Below are 24725 nucleotides of genomic sequence, written 5' to 3'. Positions count from 1 at the left end.
CCATTTTGGGTTATTCCTACATTAAACCTAGCAATATTTTCATCTGCCAATTTCCACGGGGGTGTATATTTATACAGACATCTAAACATAAATAAGACAAAAAACAGGAATACACAACAAGTACGAAACGTAAGACGACCAGTGGGTGTACAGGTTGAGAGAAAGGAACCATTTGTATCATTCTACTGACTTTATCGCTCAAGGGAAACATGTTGCTGCTTAGAATTCTACTGTACTTGCTAGTATGCTACTTGGCTAATCGCTTGGCCCTTAGAGATGCTCTCGGCCAGTTTAATGTTGGTGGCTTTCTGCGGTTTTTTTTTTTTTTGAAAATAATCACCTCTCCTTCACACAGCTACTCCATCGCTGGCATGGAGAGGTAGCGTCAGTCTATTGTAACTCAGTTATCTATTACTTCACTCAGAACACCTTGCGGAACAATCGTCGTATACTGCCCCGGCTAGATTTGCGTTCCAACGCACCTCCATTTCCACTGGTGGCCGCAACACCGTTCGACGGCAGATCACCATTGAACGAAACGGACAGCTTCACCGGTTCCTGTTCCAACTGTTTGGAGCCACCATCGGATGGGCTGGCTGATTTGGCTTTTCCTATCCTTTGGCGATGGGGCTGCTGTTTGCCGTCCGGTGACGCACCAACCTCCTGACTAGATGACGGTGTAGAGGAGGAAAGCACTTTGCTCTGCTCCGATGACCACCAACGGTACCAGCTGTCCTGGGGTGTAGTACGAACGGTTTCACCTAATCCCGCATCGCCTGCACCCAGCTCCTTCACAACGGAACTGTTGTTGCTGCCGCTGCTGGTGTTGGAACTATTACAGCTGCTACTATTACTGCTAGTGTTGTTACTACTGTTACCATTGATAGATTTTTTAGACGAACGTTTTTTCGACCCAAGGCTTGAGCGCAACAGTGAGCTTTTGAAAAATGCCGGCGACGATAGACGACGTGCCGATTTGGAAAGGTTTGCTTTCGGTTCCATTCCATCTGCTGCACCGCCACCATTTGCCAGCAACTGTGGCGGTACACTCCCGTTCCTATCGGACGTTCCATTACCGGGTCTTTCCGTAACGTTCGGCATCAGTTCAGCCTCCGCCGTGGAAACATTCTGGCCAGGCACATACTCATCGTACGATAAATCACTTGCCGTGGGTATGATAAATTCGTCATTATCTTCCAGGTACGGCAACTCATCGATACGACCACTGTTTTCCCTCTCGGGAGTTTGCTGACGTTCCGAGTTCCCATTCATTGGCGTCATTCTCCAGCGTTGCTGCTCCTGCGGTTCGATCATGGACACTGATCGTTTCGCTGGTTCATGATGCGAAAAACCGCTACGGTAAGGCGATGTTGAACTACCCGCCATCATCGACGGTGCGGACACTTTCCGGTGCTTATGTTTTGATTTCTTCCTCTCCAACACTACTGGTTCGACGACGGGCTGCTCATCGTCGATCAACAGATTCACGTACGTGCCACTGATATTAAGCGCCTCCTCACTTGGTCGCTTTTTGCGTAACCGTGCCGGTGACATACTCGTGGCCACCATAGATGATTCAGCGGTCGCAATAATAATTCCCGAGGCGCTACTGATCGTGCTACCGGTCACATCGATCCCACCGCCCATCGGCATACCATCGATTGATTTTCTTCGCAGCATTCGACCACGAATCGGTTTCACATCCGAACCAACCTGTGCCAACTCACGATCAATAACGCTCTGTGGAATTGGAACAGGTTGCTGCTGTTTGTCGACCGTGTGCCCATTTGCCAGTCGATTAACACGGTTCGCTACCGAAAGTACCAACGCGACCAGAATAAAAAGCATCAGTACGATAAATGCCAACACGGTTAGGGCAATGTTACGCCAATCCGTAGCCGTCGCCTGAAATTCCACCAGATCCTGCCGCAAACGTTCGTTCACTTCTCGCAGCTTCATCTCACTTTCCACCATACGTTGGTTCTGTTCCTGGATCTCGTGCAATGTTTTGGCGTAGGAATGCTGCAATTCTTCCACCTGCTTGCGATAGCGACGACTCAACTCCTCCAGGTACTGTCCCGAAAGACTCATATTTCGTTCAAGTGCCTAAAGCAGGGAATAACGGGAAAGATTATTAGCAGTTGGAAGCAAAATAACACAAACAACATAATTACCTTAATTCTGTTGGATAATCGTAGGAAAACACTTTCCGGTTGCACTTTTTGCTGCCCGGATCCCATTCCCGATGGGGCAGTAGTAGCGGAAGGCCCTGTCGCAAATCCTCCATTGCCTGAAGGGCCTGTTCCGCTTATTTCCGAAGGATGGTGTCCGCCAACACCCAGTATACCATCGTCTATCGTTTCCCAATGGTGATTGTTGACAAAGTCTTCCTTTTCTCGCTGTTCTTGATGGGGCTGATGCTGATGTTGTTCCTGATCCTTAGATCCATCCATAGTGTGAGACGTATCATCTCGAGATGGTTCCGGCGTAGTAGAAACCGACGGTTCGGTAGCAATGTTGAACATGTTCACATCTTCTTTGGACGAATTTTCAAACAAAGCCTGATCACTCCCGTCTTCTTCGGGGGTCACAGGTTCTTTTTCTTGATTTGCAATATCGTGCCCTTGTTGGTCAGATTTGTTTCCATTTTCAACTGTTTTTGGTATGTGATTAATATCGTTGACTAATTTACCCGGTGCGGACGTGTGCTCTTCATATTGTTGTGCCGGTATATTCTTGGCCCCATCACCCCCGCTATGCGTATGTTGCAATGAATTTTTATCATTTTCTTGCACCTGTATGTCACTTCCTTCAATTACTTCCTTCTCCTGCATACCATCGCGATGTGACTTCGATATAAGATTCAGATCAAACGCCACCATATTGCAAAGCCCGGCCACCAGCTCGTCCGGCAACAGATTAAGCACACTGTAGCGCATGTTCATGCAAGCCGCGGGTGACATCTCGCCGGTCCCCAGACCCTCGCCCTGTATCGATCGCGGTAAGTTAAATCCTAACACGTTGGCACATAGAAAATGCTGGGCGGAATCGAACGATCGCTCGATTCGCGCCACTTCTAGTAGACTAGTGAGAAGATTGTGTTTGCAATTCATCAAAGACTCGAGCCGAGCCCGAAAATGGTCGGTGCAATTAACGCAACGTATTGTATAAGCTAGTGTAACGCAAGATGACGCTGATGCTACTGGCAGGCTCGTCGGAACAGTCGTAACCGAAATACTTCCCCCCGTTGGTGTCCCTTCGGTTGTGGCGCCTCCGATCGACGAATCGTTACTATCGTTCCCACTTTTTCCGAGTGCTTCGGCAGCTTTTTTAACCATATTCATTACCACCTCGCCGGCAGATTTTAGAATATTGTTCGGATTTTTTCCTCCCTTCCGCCCAACCAGTGCATCGTTTCCCAGTTTCTCCAGCGATCCTTCCTCGTGCTGATTTCCACCTTGGGGTGTTAATGCGTTTTCTTCATCAAGGGCTGCTCCGCCTTCAGTAGCGCCGGGTTCACCAGTCTGCACTAGCACCTTACTGCCCACTCCATTACCCAACACAATCTCATCGTCGTCGTCGTCATCGTCCGGCAGCAACGGTGTGTTGTCTGTCTCGAACGCTTCAAACTCGGACGTGCCGTACACGCGAAACAATGACACCGGACAGAAATGTTCCTGATTGTAATGCGAAAGTATCTCGACCCGTACGAACTTGCCGAACAGATGCGGATGCAGCTGAAAGCTCTGCACATCCCGTTCGTCTCTCGCCGTGAACTGGCCTACATTGGCCCAATCGCGCGTCGGAAACCGATTACTAACCGACACGGTGAACTCTTTCGGTGACGATGAGAACAGTTCAAAATTGGCTAGCTCGATCCGTTCCGCCTGTACCGGTTCGCACAGTTCCACCACGAACCAAATCTTGCTAGTGCACGGATTCAATAGATACTCATCCTTGGGTGCGGTGAGCACCGAACCCGTACTTTGCGCCTCCGGGTTCGAAGCTATAATCTTTGCCCCACACTCCGGTGCCGCATAATTTTTCGCACGTAGCTTCATAGCGCCACCGCCCGTTTTACTACCGGCGGGTTTGGTGCCCTTCTTCATGGCGGACGCATTCACCACCTCGCCTAACTTTTTCTCCGCCTCGGCCATTTGTTTCTGGGCCCACTCGCTAAACACGGGCATTGGATTCTCTTCGGTTAGGTTCACTTCGAGCTGTTTCGGTGGTACAACAGCGGCAGTGCCTGCATCAGCAGCTAGCTTAGCATCTTCCGTTGCTTCTTGTGCCGAAGAAAAATCACCAGGCGGTGGAGTAGATCCTGTCGCTACATCGTCCGCATCCTTCATGGGAATCATCACCAACAACGGCGGCTCGTTCGCTTTCGGTTGTATGGTGGTGATTTCCTGTGCTTCGATCGTACCATTACTGTGATCTTCCACTGTTGCGTCTGTAGCACCAACCAACTGCTGACGATCATCGACATCATCGTGCAACGGAACGGTTGTTTGCACTGTATGTACATTGTTGTGCGATAGATTCTTTAGTGTTGCCTCTAAGTTCTCCTCCAACTTGCTTTCGATGTTGTTCAGCTCATGATGCTGATTGTCCACCAGCGTGATTATCGATGGTGGTCCTGGAATGTCTTGTAACCTAAAAATAGACGAAAAATAAAAGAATTATTACACAATTTACCACGCTACAAAAGCAATAAATACTGACAGTCTTATTATGAACAGTATGTCAAAGAAGTTGTATATGATCATGTTATGTAGAAAAACCTGCACTCCATGAAGGTTGATCGTCTACTGATCGCACATCTCTCTGTTTCCTATCATTATTTCTAACGGTAATAAACTGTCCACAAGATTGAAATGTCATCCCAGGGCTATCTGAGCTTAATCGCAAATAGTACGTACCTCAACAGATTTCTAGTTGAGCGATCGCGAGAATGCACAACGATGCTCAATCAAGCGCAAAGAGCAAAACAAATCCAAACGAAACAGAAAGCCCATTTCCTGATACCATCCCCTCAAGTCTGTAAACACGCTCGATGACACATGATAAGCAACGAATATGGTGACAATCGCCTTGCCACCCCAATGCTGGCGACTATGTTGTTATTTACCGACGACGATATCCTTCCCAAACACTCTCGGTCACTAGCCTTGACTGCTTTCAAACGGTGCGTACAGCATTTCAAGTACACCACGCCATACGGAGGACCGAGCGTGTGTAGATCCGTAAGAAGAAAACTTACTGGTGATCAGTAAAATGTTGAACCGTACAGTGCACTGTCCATTCCGTTGGTGCGACGACGAGAGCGTTGTTTGGAAGAACTATTTTTAAATTTATCCACCAACGACGACTTCCTTGTAACCAAAATTACTATCGGTCGAGTTAAAAAATGAATGGTTTGCGTAACAGAAGACATACCGTCGTACTCAACATCCATCACGCGTGACACCAGTTGGGATGATGGTCAGATGTGCATTGTTTAGCGCATTGTTGCAAAACAAAATATTTTTCCATCGCTTGTTTACAGTCAAAATTCCACGCATGGCACAACCTTTCAACATTGCTATATCACTGAAAGGTAGCAAAGAATTCATACCACTGTAGCCATTTGTAAGGTACAATTTTTGTTTTGAAAAGTAACAAATTTTGTTCAAAACATATATTCCAAAGCTTTTTTTTAAACAACTTATCTCAAATTGAACTAATTTAGAATAAGTTTTTTGAGATCATTATTTGTTTCTTTTAAGTGTTCCCCAACTTTGCACACTGGAAAACAATACATAAAGTGCCAAAATTAATCCACAAAGTATTCCTCTGGCAGCAGAGGCACTGTTAAATTACCATTTGATACCATTCTAGGCTATTCTGTTTAACAAATGACAACATTTTATTGCTCTAACGTTAATCAAATAGTTTCCAAAATAACAATTTATATTTCCTGTAGCAGGTGTGTCTGTTATAAATTTTGAAAACAGAAATCATTCACAGCACATCTTTAGAACAGGAAGAAACGAATAGAGTTCTTTAATAAATATAAAAAAACGAAATAATAATCTAGGGAATTGAACAAAGTTCTAGAAACTGCATACACACTTCCACATCCCATGAAATAAATCTCCACAAGCATGACTTGAACATGAACCGTCAAAAAGAAACACTAAAAATGTAGACGAATTCCAAATAACAACCATCTTCAATCCCATTATTATTCAAATTTGGGGCAAATCATACTGTAAGTTACACAGTTTAAGCTTGTAGCCTGTATCTGTCAAATAATATAGGTACCGGGCTGTATAATTATGTACAAATTCGTTTATAATTCGATCAGAGATCATTTTTGTGGTATTACAACTTGCGAAAAATCGTTTCAAGTTAAGAATTTTTACTTTAAATTTAATTCATTTGAAACAATATATAAGTCTGATTACTTAAATAATCCTTTTTCAGCGGTTTTCATTATTTTTTATTTATTTTTAGCCTGCGGGAAACATGACTTAACCTCGTTCATACTAGCTAGCAAAATTCTCTGTTTTCATATTTATTAAGGTCAGTCAGCTTTCTTCAGGAAACCAATCTCATCCTTTTTTCCTAAGGCTTAACTTGACTTGCCAATAGTACGGGGAGTTGACAGTGGATAAGCCTGGAAAACGCATACAAAAAAACCTGGCTTACAGTATGATTCCGGCCATTGATTTTCGATCGCCGGGCCTGCAATCCGTACAACACTTACCCATCGTGGTACAGGTTGGTGATGGCCACGATCTGTGAGATCAGTGCAACCCAGCAGAAGGTCACCAGCACGGTTAGCTTACGCATTCTTCCGGCCCGTTCCGCGATCGCACCGACCAGCCACATCGAGAGCTGCCATTTAATGTAGCAAAATGCGACCAAATACAGATTCACCACCATGTACACATCGACCGACGGTAGCTGAAGCATCCGACGATCCGATTACACATAGAACACACCACTGCCCAATGCCCACTGACGTTCGGTGCCACTCTGCCGTCCTGCTGGTGTGAAACATAACCACAAACCGCTGGCGAACATCAGACTTTCTTTCGTCCAGAAGAGGAGCGAAAGAAATCCGGAACGAGACGATACGCTGATCACGATATCTCAAGATACTAAGGAGCGAGACACGGTACGAGTTGGCACGAAGAACACTTTTTAACGAACGAATCGAAGGAACTGAGTTTGCTGACAAACACAAGCTGTTTCGGCACCGTACTGCTGCTTCTGGGGTTATTTATTTTTTGTTTTTTCAAACAAGAACAATCGCTGTTTTTTTTTACAAAGCTGTCGTTGTCGTCAGGCACTCTTACTGGAACTGAATATTTAAACAGGCAAATAGCGCACGTTAGTCATTATCCATCCGTAACGCATGGGGGGGTAAATGATAGTCGCTTGTCACACCACAGGCACAGTTCGGCTTCCGTCACCAAACAGTGTACTAACTTGTGCTAGAATGCTTGCCAATAGTACTTAAAAGGGAGCAAACTGTTTGCATAACTCGCAGGCCGCGTACGACGATAGAACGAACAAACACTAACGGGCCAGAACCAAACGCAAAATTGTTAGGAAATTAACACCGATAACGCCCTGACGCGGTAAACGTATAAAACTTTTATTCTCCTCTTTTACTTAATGGTTATTTCAACCTGTGCGATAAGCCGATAGAAATTGTAATGAGCTTTTCCAGCCACGAGTGTGGATGTTAAACCCTGCTGTGTAGCTTTCACGTCACCTGATACACGACCCCGTAAGCGTTGGGCGTGCAACACGTGAATTTGGTGGAACAATTGTGGGCCATCGTCACCAATATCTCCCGAACAACATTGCCGCCCACGTTCCGGCCATATCTTTCAATCACTCCAGAGCATTTCTCATCACTTCGGTTGGATCGCCTTTCAAGGTCTCTCCCGGTTTTTTTTTTTTTTAAATGAATGTCGACACGTTTGCCAAAGTGTTTTGTTAAACGTGCCGATGCAAAACGCGGGGAAACATGATCGCTTCAAACAGTCTGTCTCTCTCCCCGGAAAACCCCCAGACGGAAGTATCATTCTTCCTAAAGTGATACAATTGCAAAGATATTTTATTACACGCTTGTCACACGGTTTGCTAAATCTCACCGATTTCTGACGCAATTAGGCGCTCTGATAACTAAGGCCAGCGTTTCGGGTTGCAGTGAATGCGAATTGTGCACGATTTAAGCATTTGCAGGTAGAGGCGTGAGGTTGGTTGGGTGTTACAAAAAGTTTTAGCAAAAACTTTGAGCTAATAATTCTCACTAGGACGAATAAGCTTAAATTTCATCTTGATTATTATACGATTTGATTGCTAAAACAGTTGATTGGCAGATTATTACAACCATAGAAATAATCCCACAATATACAAAACAGTGTTCAAGTATTAGTTTCGAGATTGATCTTATAGTTTTGGTCCCCAACAAACGGAAATTTCCAAAAATGTTGCGTCCTTGGTTGAAAATTCCCAAAAATAACAATGTCAACATCCATTGGCTACTCTTCAAGGTTAGTAGACGTCTACTACGCTGGGCTATCTGCAACTTGGAGGAGAAAATTTTGGGGATGAACTTCTATAAGTCAATCCAGATCCTGGCATACGCTGATCGTTGGTCATTGGTTTACGGTTGTCCTACGTCCCGGTTGCTTACTAACGAATTTAACAGGCGGCGGAAAACCTCAGGTTGGAGAATAATGAAGCAAAAACCAAGATGATGGTGAGCACCACCAGCGACCCTGCTAAACAAATCCTGATCCTGAGATGATCACTATTTCGAAGTCGTCCAAAATTTCGCCTTTCTTAGGTCTAAGGACAACGAGAACGAACAAAGCTGGGACGTATATAGTTCCAACACCCAGAAACGTCTCTGACACATGGACTTTGTCCTAAACTAACAAAACCCTCACAGCCACGTTCGACTGCAAAGTATAGTAACATTAGCAATAGGAAAATTTCCCCAATATGGTAAAAGGTATCAAAACTTTCTTGAACACCCAACAGCTATCAAAACAAACCAATTGTATGCGCAATCGAAACCACGTCTAGCTTTATCTTCTCGATCGAATTCGGGTCACCGAACAAGCACAACACACTCAATCCAGAACAAAGTGAATGAAATGTTTCCGCGCCGGACACCTTGCAAAGATTGTACATGTTGGCACAATTCAGAAAGCTTCGGTTGTTGTTTACCAGCTGTCATCTGGTGGTCGATTCGATCTTGATGTGCGATCGATATGCAAAGAGTCGTGCTACCGATCGCTAGATGGCGCTGGCCACTCCTGAGTGGAAAGAGATAACAACTGCGTGGGAGCGAAGCAACAAATGGACGCGGGGCGAACGAATCAGAGAAAAGGGCAACCCAGGTCATAAGGTTCAGGGACAACCGGCGCCCGATCAGCTGGTTGACGAAATATTACTGAGGTAGTAGCAAAAGTAATCGCCGCGAAAGAAGACGTTTTTTAAAGCCTACACCACCTACAGCCCTACAGTGGTTATAAACGTTATTATTGCTAAACAAAAGTCTTTAAAATAAATTCGCGCATAAAAGCTATTTAGTTGCGACGTTGCAACATTCTTTAAAAAACGTTCGCTTAAAAGTGATCAATCGTAAAGTAATACGTGTAAAGAAAATGCCGACGGTCAAGTGCGATTGCGTGAAGTGCGATTTACCAAACGACACGGACGATATGGTGCAGTGCCAAGAATGCAATAAGTGGTGTCACTTTAGCTGTGCCGGGGTAGAAGAAAGCATTACCGAAGCTTTCTGGTTGTGCGACACGTGCAAGGAAAAGGGTGTGGGAACCGCGATAAAGACGCGACGTCCGAAGAGTGAAAAAGCGATGGCGATCGGTGAAAGCTCCAGCCAGCGCCGCGATCCTGCAAAAAAGGAGACAGGATCCTTGGCAGCGTTTGGTAAGAAGCAAGAAGCGCCAACTAAGCCTCTACGGGAAACCAGTGCAAGGAGCGAGTTCCCACCGAAACCACTTTCTAAGTCCGGTCTAAGCTCTACCTCTCGCTTATCGGCGCAAGTAGCGTTAAAACGTTTGGAAAAGGAGCAAGCGCTTAAGAAGCAGATCTTGCTGGCGGAAACTAGCGCGAAAATGGCGGAAATGGAATTACAGCATGAAACGATGCGCAATGCATTACAAGATGAATTGGAAAGCCTGTCGGTGTATTCGGCGGCTAGTAATGGTGACAGAACAACGGAGTGGGTGAAACAGCAGGAGCAACAAAATGACCCAGTGATGTGTCGTCAAGTGGATTCAAGCGTGAAACGTCCCATTCCGCAATGCTCACCACAGCAAAGAACATCGACGCCAGTCGAAATGCATGTACCGAACGCAGCACACAAAGAAGCGCGCAAGCTATGGCCGAAAAAGCTGCCATACTTCTCAGGAAGCCCGAAGGAATGGCCGATTTTTTTGAATTGTTACCGAGAAGCAACCACTGCCTGTGGATTTACTGACGGGGAAAACACCATACGTTTGGTGGAGTGTTTAAGGGGTGCAGCTCGAGATGCAGTAGAGTCCAAGCTAATGCTACCAAACGCCGCGCCACTCATTATAAAGACACTGGAAAAACTTTTCGGAAAACCATCGGTCTTAGTGAGACAGCTAATAGAGAAGGTGAAGAAAATGGAGGCACCGAAAGCGGAAAAATTAAATGATCTGGTCACGTTCGGATTAGAAGTGCAAAACCTATGCAATCATTTGCGGATGAACAACATGCATAGCCACTTCAACAATCCAGTATTATTGGAGGATTTGGAGGAAAAACTGCCCGCTTCCCGACTTTTAGAATGGTCTCGATACCAGGAGCAGTTCGAAGAACCCACCTTAAAGGAATTCGGAGCCTTTATGGAAACGTTAATAAACGAAGTGTGTAAAGTGTCGGTATACGTTCCACCAAAAGTCGATCGAAGAAAGTTTTCATCTCTTCACGTGCATGCTGCCGAAGCGGAACCGTCAAAGGAGGTAACGTGCAGTTCGCAAATATCCGTCGTGGAATGTTTAGTTTGCGCCACCCAAGGACATGGAGTCAAGTTTTGTGAGAAGTTCAAGAGAATGAACCTGAAGGAACGACTGGAAATTGTGTCGAAACTGCAACTTTGTTCAACGTGTCTCAACCGGCATGGATCTAAACCATGTCGTTCACGATTTACATGTCGAATTCAAGGCTGCAAGGAGCGACATCATACGCTGCTACACGGTGAGCGGAAGCCGACAAGTGAAGCCGTTCAACACCACGCACATCACCACGAGAGACAACAAGTGTTCTTCCGTATCGTGCCAGTTACGGTTCATCAAAACGGACTCAGCATCGACACCTTCGCGTTCCTCGACGAAGGATCCTCCATCACTCTCGTGGAAGCCGGACTGGCTTCTCAACTGAACCTGAACGGGGAGGTGGAGCCACTGGAGCTACGCTGGACAGCCAATGTGACGCGAAAGGAAGACACATCGCGACGTGTGAGCTTCGAGATATCAGCGAGAGGGGAGGAGCGGCGCTATTATATAGCGGCCGCTCACACTGTTAACGAGCTAAGTCTTCCGTGCAATAACGGACGTTATTACAATACATTGATAAGTTCTTTTACACACTTGCAGGATTTGCCGTCAACTACACTGGGAGACGCAAGGCCAGCCCTGCTAATTGGACTTCAAGATGTGGACCTCATCAAGCCGTTGGAGACTCGTTTTGGCCAACCCAACGAGCCGATTGCAGTGAGGAGTGCTCTAGGTTGGGCTATCTATGGCCCGAATCAAGTGAGTGCCGGTAAAGCTGAAGTAGACGTTCTTGTAGTGCAATGTTCCCGCGACAATAACCGCGAAGAGGGAACAAACAGCGGTCTTCTCCCTAAGACGCCAGTTGAATACTCCCGCGAAACCAAACGCGATGGGGGAGTGAACGTGGACGCGGAAAAGGATGAAGTATCCCAACAACACTCGACGAACAAGCATCTTAGTATATCAGCTTTGCCAGTCAACCACCACTTAGAAACAGTAAGAGATTGTTCCCGCGACGAATCTCGCGAAGAGGGAACCGGCAAAGACGACTCCAACCGTGAATTAAATGAGATACTACGGCAACAATTCTTAGTTGAAGACGTTGGAACGTACATTGGCTCCGTTGCAGAACCCACCGATATAGCCAGAGCCAAATCAATACTGAAGAATTCGTCAGTTAAAATAGACGACAGGTTCACAACAGGTCTTCTCTGGAAAGACGATAACATATGTTTCCCTGATAGCAAACCAATGGCAATGAAACGGTTATTCGCTCTAGAAAAGAAGTTAAGCAAAGATCCTGATTTAAAAAGAGAAGTACATGAGCAAATTAAAGTTTACGTCAAAAAAGGGTACGCGCATAAAGCATCGCCAGATGAGCTTAACTCAGTGGATCAAAAGAGAGTGTGGTACCTCCCATTAAACGTCGTGACTCACCCAAAAAAACCAACGAAAAGGCGTCTTGTGTGGGATGCAGCAGCAAAGGTCAATGGAGTGTCCTTAAATTCGCAGCTTCTAAAGGGACCCGACTTACTCACGATGTTGCCGGGAGTATTATGTGTATTCAGACAAAGACGGGTTGCATTTGGTGGAGACATAGAAAAGATGTTTCACCAAATCCGGATTCGAAGCGAGGACACCCACAGCCAACGATTTATGTTCCGGTTCGAGGATGATAAAGATCCAGATGTGTACCTTATGGATGTTGCTACATTTGGTGCCACTTGCTCGCCATGCTCTGCGCAGTACATTATGCATCGTAACGCAGACGAACACGCGACTAAATACCCGATTGCAGCAGCTGCTATAAAACGTTCTACCTATATGGATGACTATTTCGACAGCTGCAATACCAGGGAAGAAGCGATCGAGCGAGCAAAACAAGTTAAGTTCATCCATTCCCAAGCTGGTTTTAATATGCGTAACTGGGTGAGCAACGATCCAACCCTGCTAGAATGCATGGAAGAGTCTAACAACAAACAAAACCCAGTAACCTTTAAACTAAACGAAAACCAAACCACAGTGCTTGGAATGGTTTGGGATCCAACTGAGGACGTTTTTCGGTTCACGTCATCTTGGCACCGAGACCTAAAACCCCACGTTATGGAAGATAAACGCCCCACAAAACGGATTTCATTGAGAGTGATCATGAGTCTTTTCGACCCGTTGGGATTATTGTCTCCGATTTTGATCCACGGACGCTTACTGATGCAAGACCTCTGGAGGACGTGCATTGACTGGGATGAACAAATAGGTGATAATGAATACGCCAAATGGAAAAAATGGATTGCTATGTTACCAATCATTTTCCAACTTAAGATACCACGATGGTACTTCAAAGGTGCCTCACCCATACCACCAGAAGCTGTTCAATTACACGTCTTCACAGATGCTAGTGAGCAAGGATATGGGTGTGTGGCGTATTTCCGACTAGAGATGGGAGACAAAGTTCGTTGCGCGTTAGTAATGTCACGAACCAAGGTGGCTCCCTTGCAACATTTATCAGTACCAAGGCTGGAACTGCAAGCAGCCGTACTCGGCGCAAGACTGATGCACACCGTCTGTGAAAACCATGACATCAAAGTAACGGAAAAGTATATCCATACGGATTCCGAAGTTGTACTTTCCTGGATTCGATCTCCCCCGCGCGAATTCAAACAATACGTGGCTCATAGGGTCGGAGAAATTCGAACACTTACGGATTCGTGTAACTGGAGACATGTACCTACACAAGAAAATCCAGCTGACTGCCTGACTAAATGGAATAGAGACTCGGAAATCAACGCACAAGGAAAATGGTTAAATGGCCCGTCGTTTCTCTACCATCCGAAAGAGTTCTGGCCAGAACAAAAACCCGTGAAACCCACAGTGGAGGAAAAAAAGGAAAGTAAAGTTCATCTTCTCGCTCATGCAGTCTACCCCCCCGACGTACCTTACATAGACACATCCCGCTTTTCAAAATGGACAATACTTCTGAGGACAGTTGCAGTAGTCCAAAGATTCCCATCTAACTGTCGACTGAAGAGGAAAGGAGAATCTATACGAACCCTCATAGCTACCGATAAGCAATCGAAGCTTATCATCAAGGGGCAGGTGCAAGCAAAGATTGTCCCAATAGAGTCAGAAGAATTTCGGCGGTCAGAAATAATCCTATTTCGCATGGCACAAAAGGAGTCCTTCCAAAGAGATTTAAAAACTCTTATGAATGGCGACGAAGATAGGCTAGCCACAAAACCAACTGTGGAACGAACGAGCCTATTGTACAACCTTGACCCGTTTATAGATGAAGAAGGGGTACTTAGAATGGACGGACGCACCGCTAACGCTAAATAGCTAGCGACGTTGCAACAGTACACTTTTAGCGTTTTGGGTGGCTTGTAGTTCTTATTTTCACGCTCAGTGAGGCTAACCGCTTACAGAATTTGTTGTGCCAAATGTGCGAAAGTTACTATTGTTGTTTCTGTAGAGATTAAATGCGATTAAGTAATCGCATCGAATGCCAAGATGTTGAAGATTTTCATGGGGCTAGCCAATAAAACAATCGAAAAAGCGAAACAGACAATATGAATGAACTTACTACGTCTGCATAGCAATCAGTTAGAATCATCACCAAGGTTAATTCATTTTTTTTTCTAGAACATTTCGGCTTCTTTCGGTAATATCACGTGAATAATTGCGGTGCTCTCCGTTATTATTCTGATAAGGAATATCTTTACTTCCTGGGTACTAATTACTACTACAATCTCCGCACAACACAACAAACGAAACCGATTGCGATAATCGAAAGAGCGAGAGTCGACGAAGCGCATCCCGATTTGTCCACGTCATCTGCGTTGTTTACCGTAAGCGCCACAGCAGTGCCCACCCACCGCCGGGGGGGTTGAAATTGCTGGGATGGAAGGGGTGAACTGTACCGTCAACTCACCACAATCAAACGGTAACGCACACACTAGAGGGTTGCAATCCGCAACAGCAATTCCGGTCGTGTGTCGTTCAGCAGCGGTCGTGCAAACTGTAAATCATCGTCGGCGACGTTTACACGAGCGAAGGTTTAAATTCCTCCCCCAAGATGATAACCAAGATGCGGGGGGTTGTGCTGATGGGACATACCTCAACGGGCAAAGCATACAAAGAAGACTGTGGCGTGCGTTCGCTTTGAAGGTCCGACACATTGCACACTGTTCGGTCGACATCAAGATACATCTTTGCAAGAGCACGATCGCTAATCGATCGCGAATTGGGTAATCGAACTCGATTGTTACTGATAGTGCCTTCTAAATATAGAGAAAGTTCGATGGGACGTCCATCGGCTCTAGAAGCATCCTCTCCCAAGGCGATCACAAGCCGCAAAAACAAATCCCCAACCCTTATCAATCGGTGTTGCGATGAACCTTATAGCGAGATTTCATCAGAATTCTACACACACAGTGACGAGGAAGTACCGGAGGCCTGATTAGACTTCCTAAACTTGCAATCAAACATCTCAGCCACTATTGTTAATTCGCTCTAGCGTAGATTCCTAGGTCAAAGCAAAACAGCACTTTGCGACGCAATTCGGCGATCTTCAGGGTCGTCCGTCGCCGTTACTTCGCCATTGTGGAGCCGGCACAGCTCACAGTCCGTTCGCTTTGTCGTCATTCGCTCGCCCACCGCAGCCCGCAGTACGATCGATATACGTGGTCGATCGATTAGTTCCGTTGGTATCAATGCCAAGAGCAAAAGGGTCACCGATGCCGACGGAGTACAAGGGAATAGAAAAATAGCCACTGCACAAATGGCCGGCAGAACCCCTTTGGGCACATTAAATATGCAACAACAGTAGTAACAATGTACTCTTTGTAGATTAAAGCACCATTACTTGTAATAGTATTGCCAGACTGATAATCGAAAAGCGATTTGTTAGCGGTGGTACGGTTGGACCCAATGTATTGAGGTAATTGTAGTAGGTGACAGAGCAACGTGACACCACATCATGCGTTCTAGGGTTGGGTAAATCATTGATTTTGTATGAACGTGAAGTGAACCAGTTCGTTCTTTGTGAAGAACTGAACGAACGGTAGAGATCTTTCGTTCTTTGTCTCTTGTACTTCAGGTCGTTCATATCGTTCACCCAACCTACTGGTCCAGGTCGGTCACTAAATGCTCCTACATTCTAAGGGTATTTACGCTCAATCTATGCTCAACCGTTCCAGGTCGCCTACCAAATGTTTCTAAATTCGACGGAGAGGTCCCTCAAACTGCCGTTCCAGGTCGCTTACCAAATGTTTCTAAATTCGAAGGGTAGTTCGCTCAACGTTCCAGGTCGCGCCATCTACTTTTGGTGTTGGGTCGTGAACGCTAGAACTACCTCAATCTCTCAGCTAAACTAACTCAGAGAGCGAGTTCAAAGCGCTCAAAACAGCAAAAAGGTAGCTCGAAGCTCAAACGATCGCTCAAACGAGCGTTTGATCGTGTTGACACGTTCCACGCGCTCAAGTGCTTGTTTGAGCTTCGAGCCGCCTCACGCTCAACGCTCGCCTTTTCGAGCGCGAACGGGTTGCTCAGCTCATTAAAATGAGCTACATGACCCAAACCTAGCTACGTTACATTCCGTTCAACTTGTGTTATATGTCATTCAATCTGCGGTACGGCCAGTTCAGTCTGCGTTACAATCAATTCAACGTGCACCAAACCTCAATTATTTTTACATTTAACGCATAATTCACCCGATCTGTCTATATAGATAACTCAAGCGGGAGGGGGCAACTATTCGGGAACTACAGCGCCATAATTTGATGAACTACTGAATGAACTGATCGAATCGTAAAGGTTTATTACTTGTGGCCCTACTCTAATGTGTTCTATCAATTGGGAAGAGGTTTAAGCCTTATCCAGACGAAAGTGCGCACAAATTGCTACAGTACATCGTCACTATCTTCGTCTATGTGCACTTCTTTGATTGCTCTATTACTACGCAAGGATAGATCTCTTATGCACTCCAATAAATCGACACAGTACCTCAAAAAATGAATGTATTTCTTTACAGATATTCTCAAACTTGATACCTTTTACTTAACCTTCAACGTGCTCCAATGACAAAGTGAGCGCTGAGTGAACGTTCTACCAGACACCGAAACGAACACAACGACAAACTTCTAAAGTTAGCGAAGAAAATATTGCCAAGCGTGATAAAGCGACGAAAAGGATAAAAAAGGTCAACACTTGACAACAAAGTACGAACCGGTTTTGAAGCTTAGTCGCCACAATGTGGCTTCTTTCCGAAACACTTTGCATTCCAGAGGTCACAGCATAGCCCCCCACAAGGGGCAAAATTTACATTGCTAACCATCACGCCAACTTCTCCGATTTGCCAAAAACCAAAACTCGAGTCAGATTACTCAATAGCCGCCAAAAAAAAAAAGCTGCTAACGAAAGAAAAACTACCACCCAAGCTTGTTGAGAGTCTCATAGAAATGCAATTTTGTCATGCCACCAACCGCCTGCACAATCTGTCTACAAAAAACCCTCCAAACAGACACTTTCACTTTCCAGACAAATAAAAAATGCAGCTAATTGGCACGGAACTTAGCAGCATAACAACGCATAAAATGGATGCTGTTTTAGAGGTTTTCCTCGCTGTTTTTGGGTTCTTTTTACACTCGCTCACTCACGTCCCACGGATTGTGGAAACGCATCGAGCGTCGCATTGCGTCAGAGAACTGGCTCTGGTGGGTGACGGACTGGACTGGACTGGACCAAGCGGAAGGCAAACACTTGATAAATTCACCTCCACGTGCAACATGATTACGCGAAGCTCAAAAAGGAAAGAGACCTCCCTCTCCGCTCTATAAAACTGGAGCACCTCCAGTTTGGCTTTCTCTTCCCGGGTGGACACATGTCATGCCGGCCACTCGCGGAAGCTAAACGAGATACTTCAATTATAACGCGCATTAATTGAACAAAGTTCGTACAGCTTTTTTCTTGGATGTTTGCACGAGGAGCTCAGATGAGATTTGATCGCGCAACGATCGTGTTGCTATAAACCGGTGCTTACCAACCACGCCATACCGTACCGCCAAACGGAGAAGTGCTTAACCAACACAAAATGATAAGCATGCCTAATACATTCCATCTTAAACTTTCTAATTATTATAATTCCATTTCATGGCGCCTTCATGCTGCTGGTCACACCCCAATCCGGAACTCTCAACTCACCATTACTTGTAAGGGCATTCATTCTTCCCAACCAAACTCTAATGGATCCACTCCACGGGCAATGACCACCACACATCATAGTAATGAAACGAATGTGCCACTTGTTTTCATTACTTCTCCCCCCAGAATGTCTGCCGACTGCTTGTGACACCCTCGCACAGTGATTACACTGTAACACCCCCTGGGTCCCTTCGGCCATCTCTAGTGGGATGTGTGTGGCAAGCAGTAGTGCTTCCACCACCAACATGAAACTTCCATTTGGTACGGGTCAATTGGAAGAAAAACGGACGAAAACAAAGTACAGTAGGACGGCGCCAGAATAGCGAGCCGCACAAATTCTCACTTTCCACCCTTTCCGTTATCAACGTTGGACGAATTTCACGCACGATTTATGATGTATGGGTGTTAAGTGATGGTGCCCCCGCCGAGAGTCAACGCCTTTCAAAACATGGGGACGACAATTTGGAACATTAAGGAAAAAGCAAACGCTTTAGCTAGAATGGTAGTTTCGAGGAAATGTTTTTTAACCTTCGAGGAGAATAATTAGCTTGGAAAGATGATTCTACCATCTGGAACGGATACGGCAGCTACCCAAGTTGTGAAACAAAGTTATATAGCGCTTAGATCTGGAGGAGGACAAACTCTCTAAGACTAATTCACATAATCTTCAACTTGTGCTAGTTCCATTCGTTGCATATCAACTCATGCAAACGTTGTTCTCCCACGTCCCTGCAGCAAGACGGTAGCATTCTTGCGATACATTCTCCACTGTGCGCTGTCGGACAAGCTCTATCTGCATCCGTTTTCTGCTTTATAACACATCCAATCGACCACAATTGCTTGCCACGACGTCTAAATTGAACCAAAACACAGTGATCTTGCGCGAAATGATCATATGATGCAGCTTCACACTCATTTATGCATATTATCTTCACACACTCTTCACTGTTGCCACTTGGGACGGTTGGTGACGGTTTTTAACACTCGTTCTTTAGAAACATGGCGAGATTTATCTCAATCTTTATGCCCGCTTGCAGTACATGACACAATGCAGACACGCATACCATTAGCATATGCACTGCTGCACATTTTCCCCCACAATCACCAAGAATGAATGCATTTTATGCCAGTGGAAAACAACTACACACACACACACCATCACCACCACCAACATTCTCACTGTGTGCTGTGGAATGCTGCTGCGGCTGCTGCTTTGCACACACCACGGTCAATGTCGACGATGCTGCGGTTATGTTGGATCATCACTCGGGTTTACTCGGCGTTTACTCGCATCCACTTTATTGCTACTGTCGGTCGCCGTGTTATCCGCCGTGTGCCGGGCATTGGTGTGACATAATATCGACCCGGCATTTATTATTCTTCCACCGATGGGAAGAAACTGCGGTACCGCACCCGTTTTCAGCACGGTACAAACATGCCAGTTTGTCACTCCACTAATCGCAACGCCCTACGCGTTAGGATCATTCCCAAACAACGAAAGGGCACCAAAGGAAATCCCCGTTTTCTTTTTTTTTTTCCTTTGCTAAACACACAGACCTTTGACGATGTGAAGGAACAACAACGACGAGCACCACAACGCCCGCGGACCCGAACCAGAACAAACAGAAACCGCACGAAACGAACGAATGAACAACTCAATTGACACTGAACGTACCACCATCGTCACAAAACCGCAACGGCGACAGACGGAGACGACGACTATGGGTGCGCGAGTTCCGTGCCTTGCACAGTTACACCCCCTCCACCACTCCCTCTCCCCAATTGATAATGCCAACGACTATGGCGCCCGGCTAAAGTTTCGTCGTGGACGTCCGTCGTCGTCGTGATACCGACATCAGCGGTACCAGCACCTAGCACCGTCCTCGGTACAATCGTGTCCCAAAACACTTGACGTACCGCCCCCGGAACATGAAGAAACCGCATGGAGATAGGCCGGATCCGTGCTGCAAACGTCATCGTTTTGCTCTCTCGCATGATGGCATGATCTTCTCGTGCTCACGCACACGATACGCCTTTATCACAGTTTAATGATGCTCTGTGATGGAGAGGTGGTTGTGATTCAATATTAACATTAAATAGTTATGCTACCTTTACGAGCTATTCGAGCAAGCCTTTCGGCTCTCACGCTCCAAACTAGTGACGTGGTCGAATAATGGTACTCGACGGCTGCAGCTTAGCTGAGGTTTGCTGTGCCTACGCACTGCGTGAGCAACGTGTTAGCTGTAGTTATGGTATTGCAACCGGTTCACCAAGAGGAAGTACCCTATTTGGTGGTCCTATGAAGGCTACTGGGCGGATGTTCTTACACATCCATCTGGAAAAGTAATAGTCGTTCCCCAGAAGTTAGCAAACGGCATATTTGTTGAATGAAGTAGTAAGTCTTTGCTTACGGATAAACTTCATCAAATATAATAGTTATCTTAATTACAAGCTACGAACAACAAACAGAAAATAATATTAATTCTATCTATTTGGATTAGTTACGTGCAGAATGATTCAGAATGAATGCATGGTTTAAATTAGTGTTGTGCTGTGCTACTCCTCATAGAATCATGAATCCCTCGGGAAACCTGATTTTCTAATTTTTATTGTTTTTGCTTCTGAAATAAGAATTTTTGTATAGATAATAATATTAAAGTTATAAAACTTTTACAACACGGTACATTTTAACCTAATTTTCGAATTTGTTTAGTATTTAAGTTCAACATATCTTAATTATATGTTCATATGCTTGATGATGTTCATCGTTTCTTATTTTTAAATATTTGTAGTTTCCAGAAATAAGAATTAAAGCGTAAACTTAACGTTAACGAACGAGGGCAACGCACAGGGGCATGTACAAATTTTTAAACTGTAAATAGTTACTAGCAAAAGTTATTTAAATTATTGAGTTTTTTTCTTTTTGTAATAAATTCTTTGTTGTGTCCGATGTGGACCGCAGTGACCGCTCGTTTAATAAAAATGCTTGAATTCTGAAAAATGCTTCATATGTAAGTTAAAGAGTTATCTCTTTACTCTAGCTCATTCACGCATATTTATTTCCTTGAAATGAGATTAATTTCCCATCGTGATGTTGAAGTTCCACCACTTCCCGATAATCTCTAGTTTCGATAATAAGAACTGATACATAAAAATGAAGTTAGGGCGAGTGTTACAGGGTTTTACCAACTATTCAGACCGGAAGCAATTAGGCCAAAACAATAAAACCAAACATACAGATATACCCTCGCAAAGATTAAAACATCTTCCATGACCTATGTACAATTCTATGAGTGAGAAATACCTGACAATCAGAGTGTGTCTTCCCCAAACAAGTGCAATATTCTATTTCTCTCTAAAAATTTTCTTATTTCTCTAAAAAATTTTAAATTTGTTTATTTCACTCTTTTCTCTTCAAAAAAAGCCCTCTTCAACACTCTGTGCATCATCCATTGCTTCACACCTAATCAACCGATCGAAGCTATAGTTCGTCGCGAAACGATAAACGCCAGCAATGCGATACTTCATCATGTGGAGGAGTCGGCCACCCTTCGCGAAGTCAACGCCTTGCACGGCGACGTCACTACTACAACACACCGTTCAGGTGGGCAAAGCCCCGTGTCTGTCGCAACCTCAAAAAACTTGCCTATAATGATAAGTGACACCCGCCGCCCGTAAACCTTCCTGGCCCGGTGACCTTTAAGCATACAGAAACACCCCAAACGACAGGTAAAATGCGGAAGCTTCGCGCAACGGCACGATATACGCCATAAAGCCGGGAGTTAAAACGTTGCATAAAATGATGCCCCTGTTTCGCAAAGGTACGATAAAAAGAATGATAAAAGTTACGCTACTAACCTTAGCGCCCTTTATCTTTTGCTTGGTCTGATGTTTGCTGTTCCAGTTTCAAGCTCGGGAAGGACCTTGGAACATACTGGTGGCACTACACAACACAACCGTTCAGCACTCTTTAAGCAAATATTATTAGACCTGTAGTACAAGCAACAGAGTCAGAGAGCTGAATCGTCTTTTTCTACTACCCAAAGCTGCTCTTCACATGTTTAAGCAAATTACATCATGAAAATAAGCACTATGAATGCGTTTTGTAATGCATCTTCTAAACAAAAGTGATATTTGCAAATTATTAGAGCACAAAACCACTGCCCCCACTGTTTATTACATAAACGGCGATGTTTTTATCGACATTGTCTAGTCAGCGATAATTATAAAAATTTATGATCCATTACAGCGCAACTTCAACAGCTTACACACACACACACGTGAAAAAAAACTCCAAAACGTGAATTTATTTTGGGCGCGAGTTAATAAAAATCGAACGCTTCTTGCACAAGAGATCATGATCGAGCGAAACAACGTACACATGTGTTAGGATAAAGGATAAAGAGAGATCGAAAGAGCTACAGAAGTAAACGCACACACAAAACGTGAAATTGTTCACCAAGCGTCTTAAATAATTAATGTCGGAGGGGGGCGTTTCGTCTTTTCGTCGATCGACTACTGCTCTTTGGCGATCGTTATTGGTGGTGTGGTGAAGTACAAACATTCCATTTTTTGTCGGTGTCATTTAACGATTTGGAATGTAGTAACATCCAACGTAACAAACAGACGGATTAATGACGGTTGCATGCCAAGGTCGATTGCTTTCCTGCCTCTTCCTATGATCCCCCGCATCCCTCCTACGCCATGTGCGTTCAGTTCAGTGCACCATGAAATGCAACTGCCGTTGCGCTTTTTGTTGTACCTTACGTTACACTTTCACCAATCAGCGAGATGATGATGTGAGGTGTGATGATAAGCGCTATCGTACGGATCTACGCCTTTGGTAGATATGCCGTATCAGGCGGAAAAAGGGTTTTTTTTCCTATTGACATGCTTCACTTCCGATAGCCCTATTTTCCGCTATCTTTGCAAGTACGATATGAAAACTAAACATTCCATAGCAGTCGAGGTACCTTATCACGAGGAGCTGCCGGGTGTCTTCATATAGGCAGGCAAATGCAATGCTATGGCAAAGAAAGAAGCCACACTTATGACACCAACGGAGGAAAATGCGTCGTCAACTTATAACGCGTATACCTCACCGTGCATGTAAGACCCACGTGAATCCGTGTGCATTTGATAAACGCAAAAACGATATGTGGCACGTGCGTAATGGCACGTGCGGAAAAGTTTACAACAGCGTGGTTGGTGCCGACCTTCACGCGAGAAATTATGAATTTATGACATTTGCACAGAAATGTGAAAGAAGAAAACATAGGAATGTCTTAATATAGCGCCTAACATTGATATATCGTCTCGATCAATTCGGACGTGTCTTTATTTGGCTTGGCGTTCGAATGCCGCATTGAAAAGGTTTCGCCAGATATTTCTAAACCATCGTCCCGATCGACGGTAAATCCGTCATCCAATGGAGATAGGACACATCAGGCATTTTTTTTTTTTTCGAATTGCGCGTTCACTGGCCACGACACCCTTATCTGGCGTCATTCGGTAACACGATGTGTTATCGTCGCTGGAGGAAAGCAGTATGGTGTGGGCTTGCCTTAGAGGTTCCTAAAAACAAAACGACGATGGGAATCATTTCAACCACACTTACCCACTATTAGTGACGCCAACGTTTTTGGAAATGGTATCCAAAAATATCACATCCTTAAGATCCGGTGGTTCATCCTGCTGCTGCTGTTGGTTAGGCTTTTCCGTCAGAATATCTTTCTTGGGAGTATTCCTACTCGCTTTACCCTGGGATGGCCTTTTAAGAGGTCGCATCCCGTGCTGGGCATTCTTCCCTTGTGCATCATTCCGCTCGAATCCATCTTGTGAACTCACTTTAGTCCGTGCACGCCCTGGAGATGGTTCGATCCCACTGGAAATTACCCGCTTGTGAGGGAACGCATTCGATCCTTTGTCCACCCGGTTTCCGTGAGAATCAGCACCGATTGACGGTTGTGCCTGGTGGTTACTATTTACCGCCTCATGTGATCCGGCACCGTGCTGCTTCAGCTGATCGTCAGCATTTGGCTTCAGTGTTTCTGAGGCCACTATGATGAACAGCGTGCAACTGAGAAGAAGAAACAGAATTTAAAAGAAAAACATCAACGACAAGTCTCGTGGCCATGGTAACCACGGGCAGATGAACTCGTGGGGGAGAGTTGTTTCCGCGATGACGATTGCATCATAGCTCTGTAACTCCACATTACCACCCAACGGCCCGCACTTCCTGTTGAAAGCTTAGCAAAGGATGCGAAGGCCATTCGCCCCATGACGCCCCAGAACGACACATCGACCCGAACTAACCTGGAAACGAGCGATACCAGTAACAGCGTGCAGTAGGTGTAGCATAAGCTAGGTTTCATTATTCCACTATCCCAGGACACATCGACAAACTGTCGGTGTTGGTAAGGTGTGGGGGGAGGGCAAAAAAAACAACACACACACAATCAGGAAACCCACTCGGCG

The 24725-nt window shown here is 45.1% G+C and overlaps 1 protein-coding gene across 1 annotated transcript; it reads right to left on the bottom strand.

The window, feature by feature from the left end:
- Positions 1–420: 420 nt before the first annotated feature.
- On the bottom strand, positions 421–24622 carry LOC128713824 (uncharacterized). Its single transcript, XM_053808693.1, has 4 exons — positions 24564–24622; positions 23866–24327; positions 2175–4656; positions 421–2106 (listed from the first exon to the last, which is right to left on the bottom strand). Exons 1-4 carry the CDS (start codon positions 24620–24622, stop codon positions 421–423), a joined length of 4689 nt encoding a protein of 1562 aa, XP_053664668.1.
- Positions 24623–24725: the final 103 nt, after the last annotated feature.

This window comes from Anopheles marshallii, chromosome 3 (genome assembly GCF_943734725.1).
Source record: "Anopheles marshallii chromosome 3, idAnoMarsDA_429_01, whole genome shotgun sequence".
Taxonomy (NCBI): Eukaryota; Metazoa; Arthropoda; class Insecta; order Diptera; family Culicidae; genus Anopheles; species Anopheles marshallii.
This window is presented reverse-complemented; position numbering and strand designations above follow the sequence as displayed.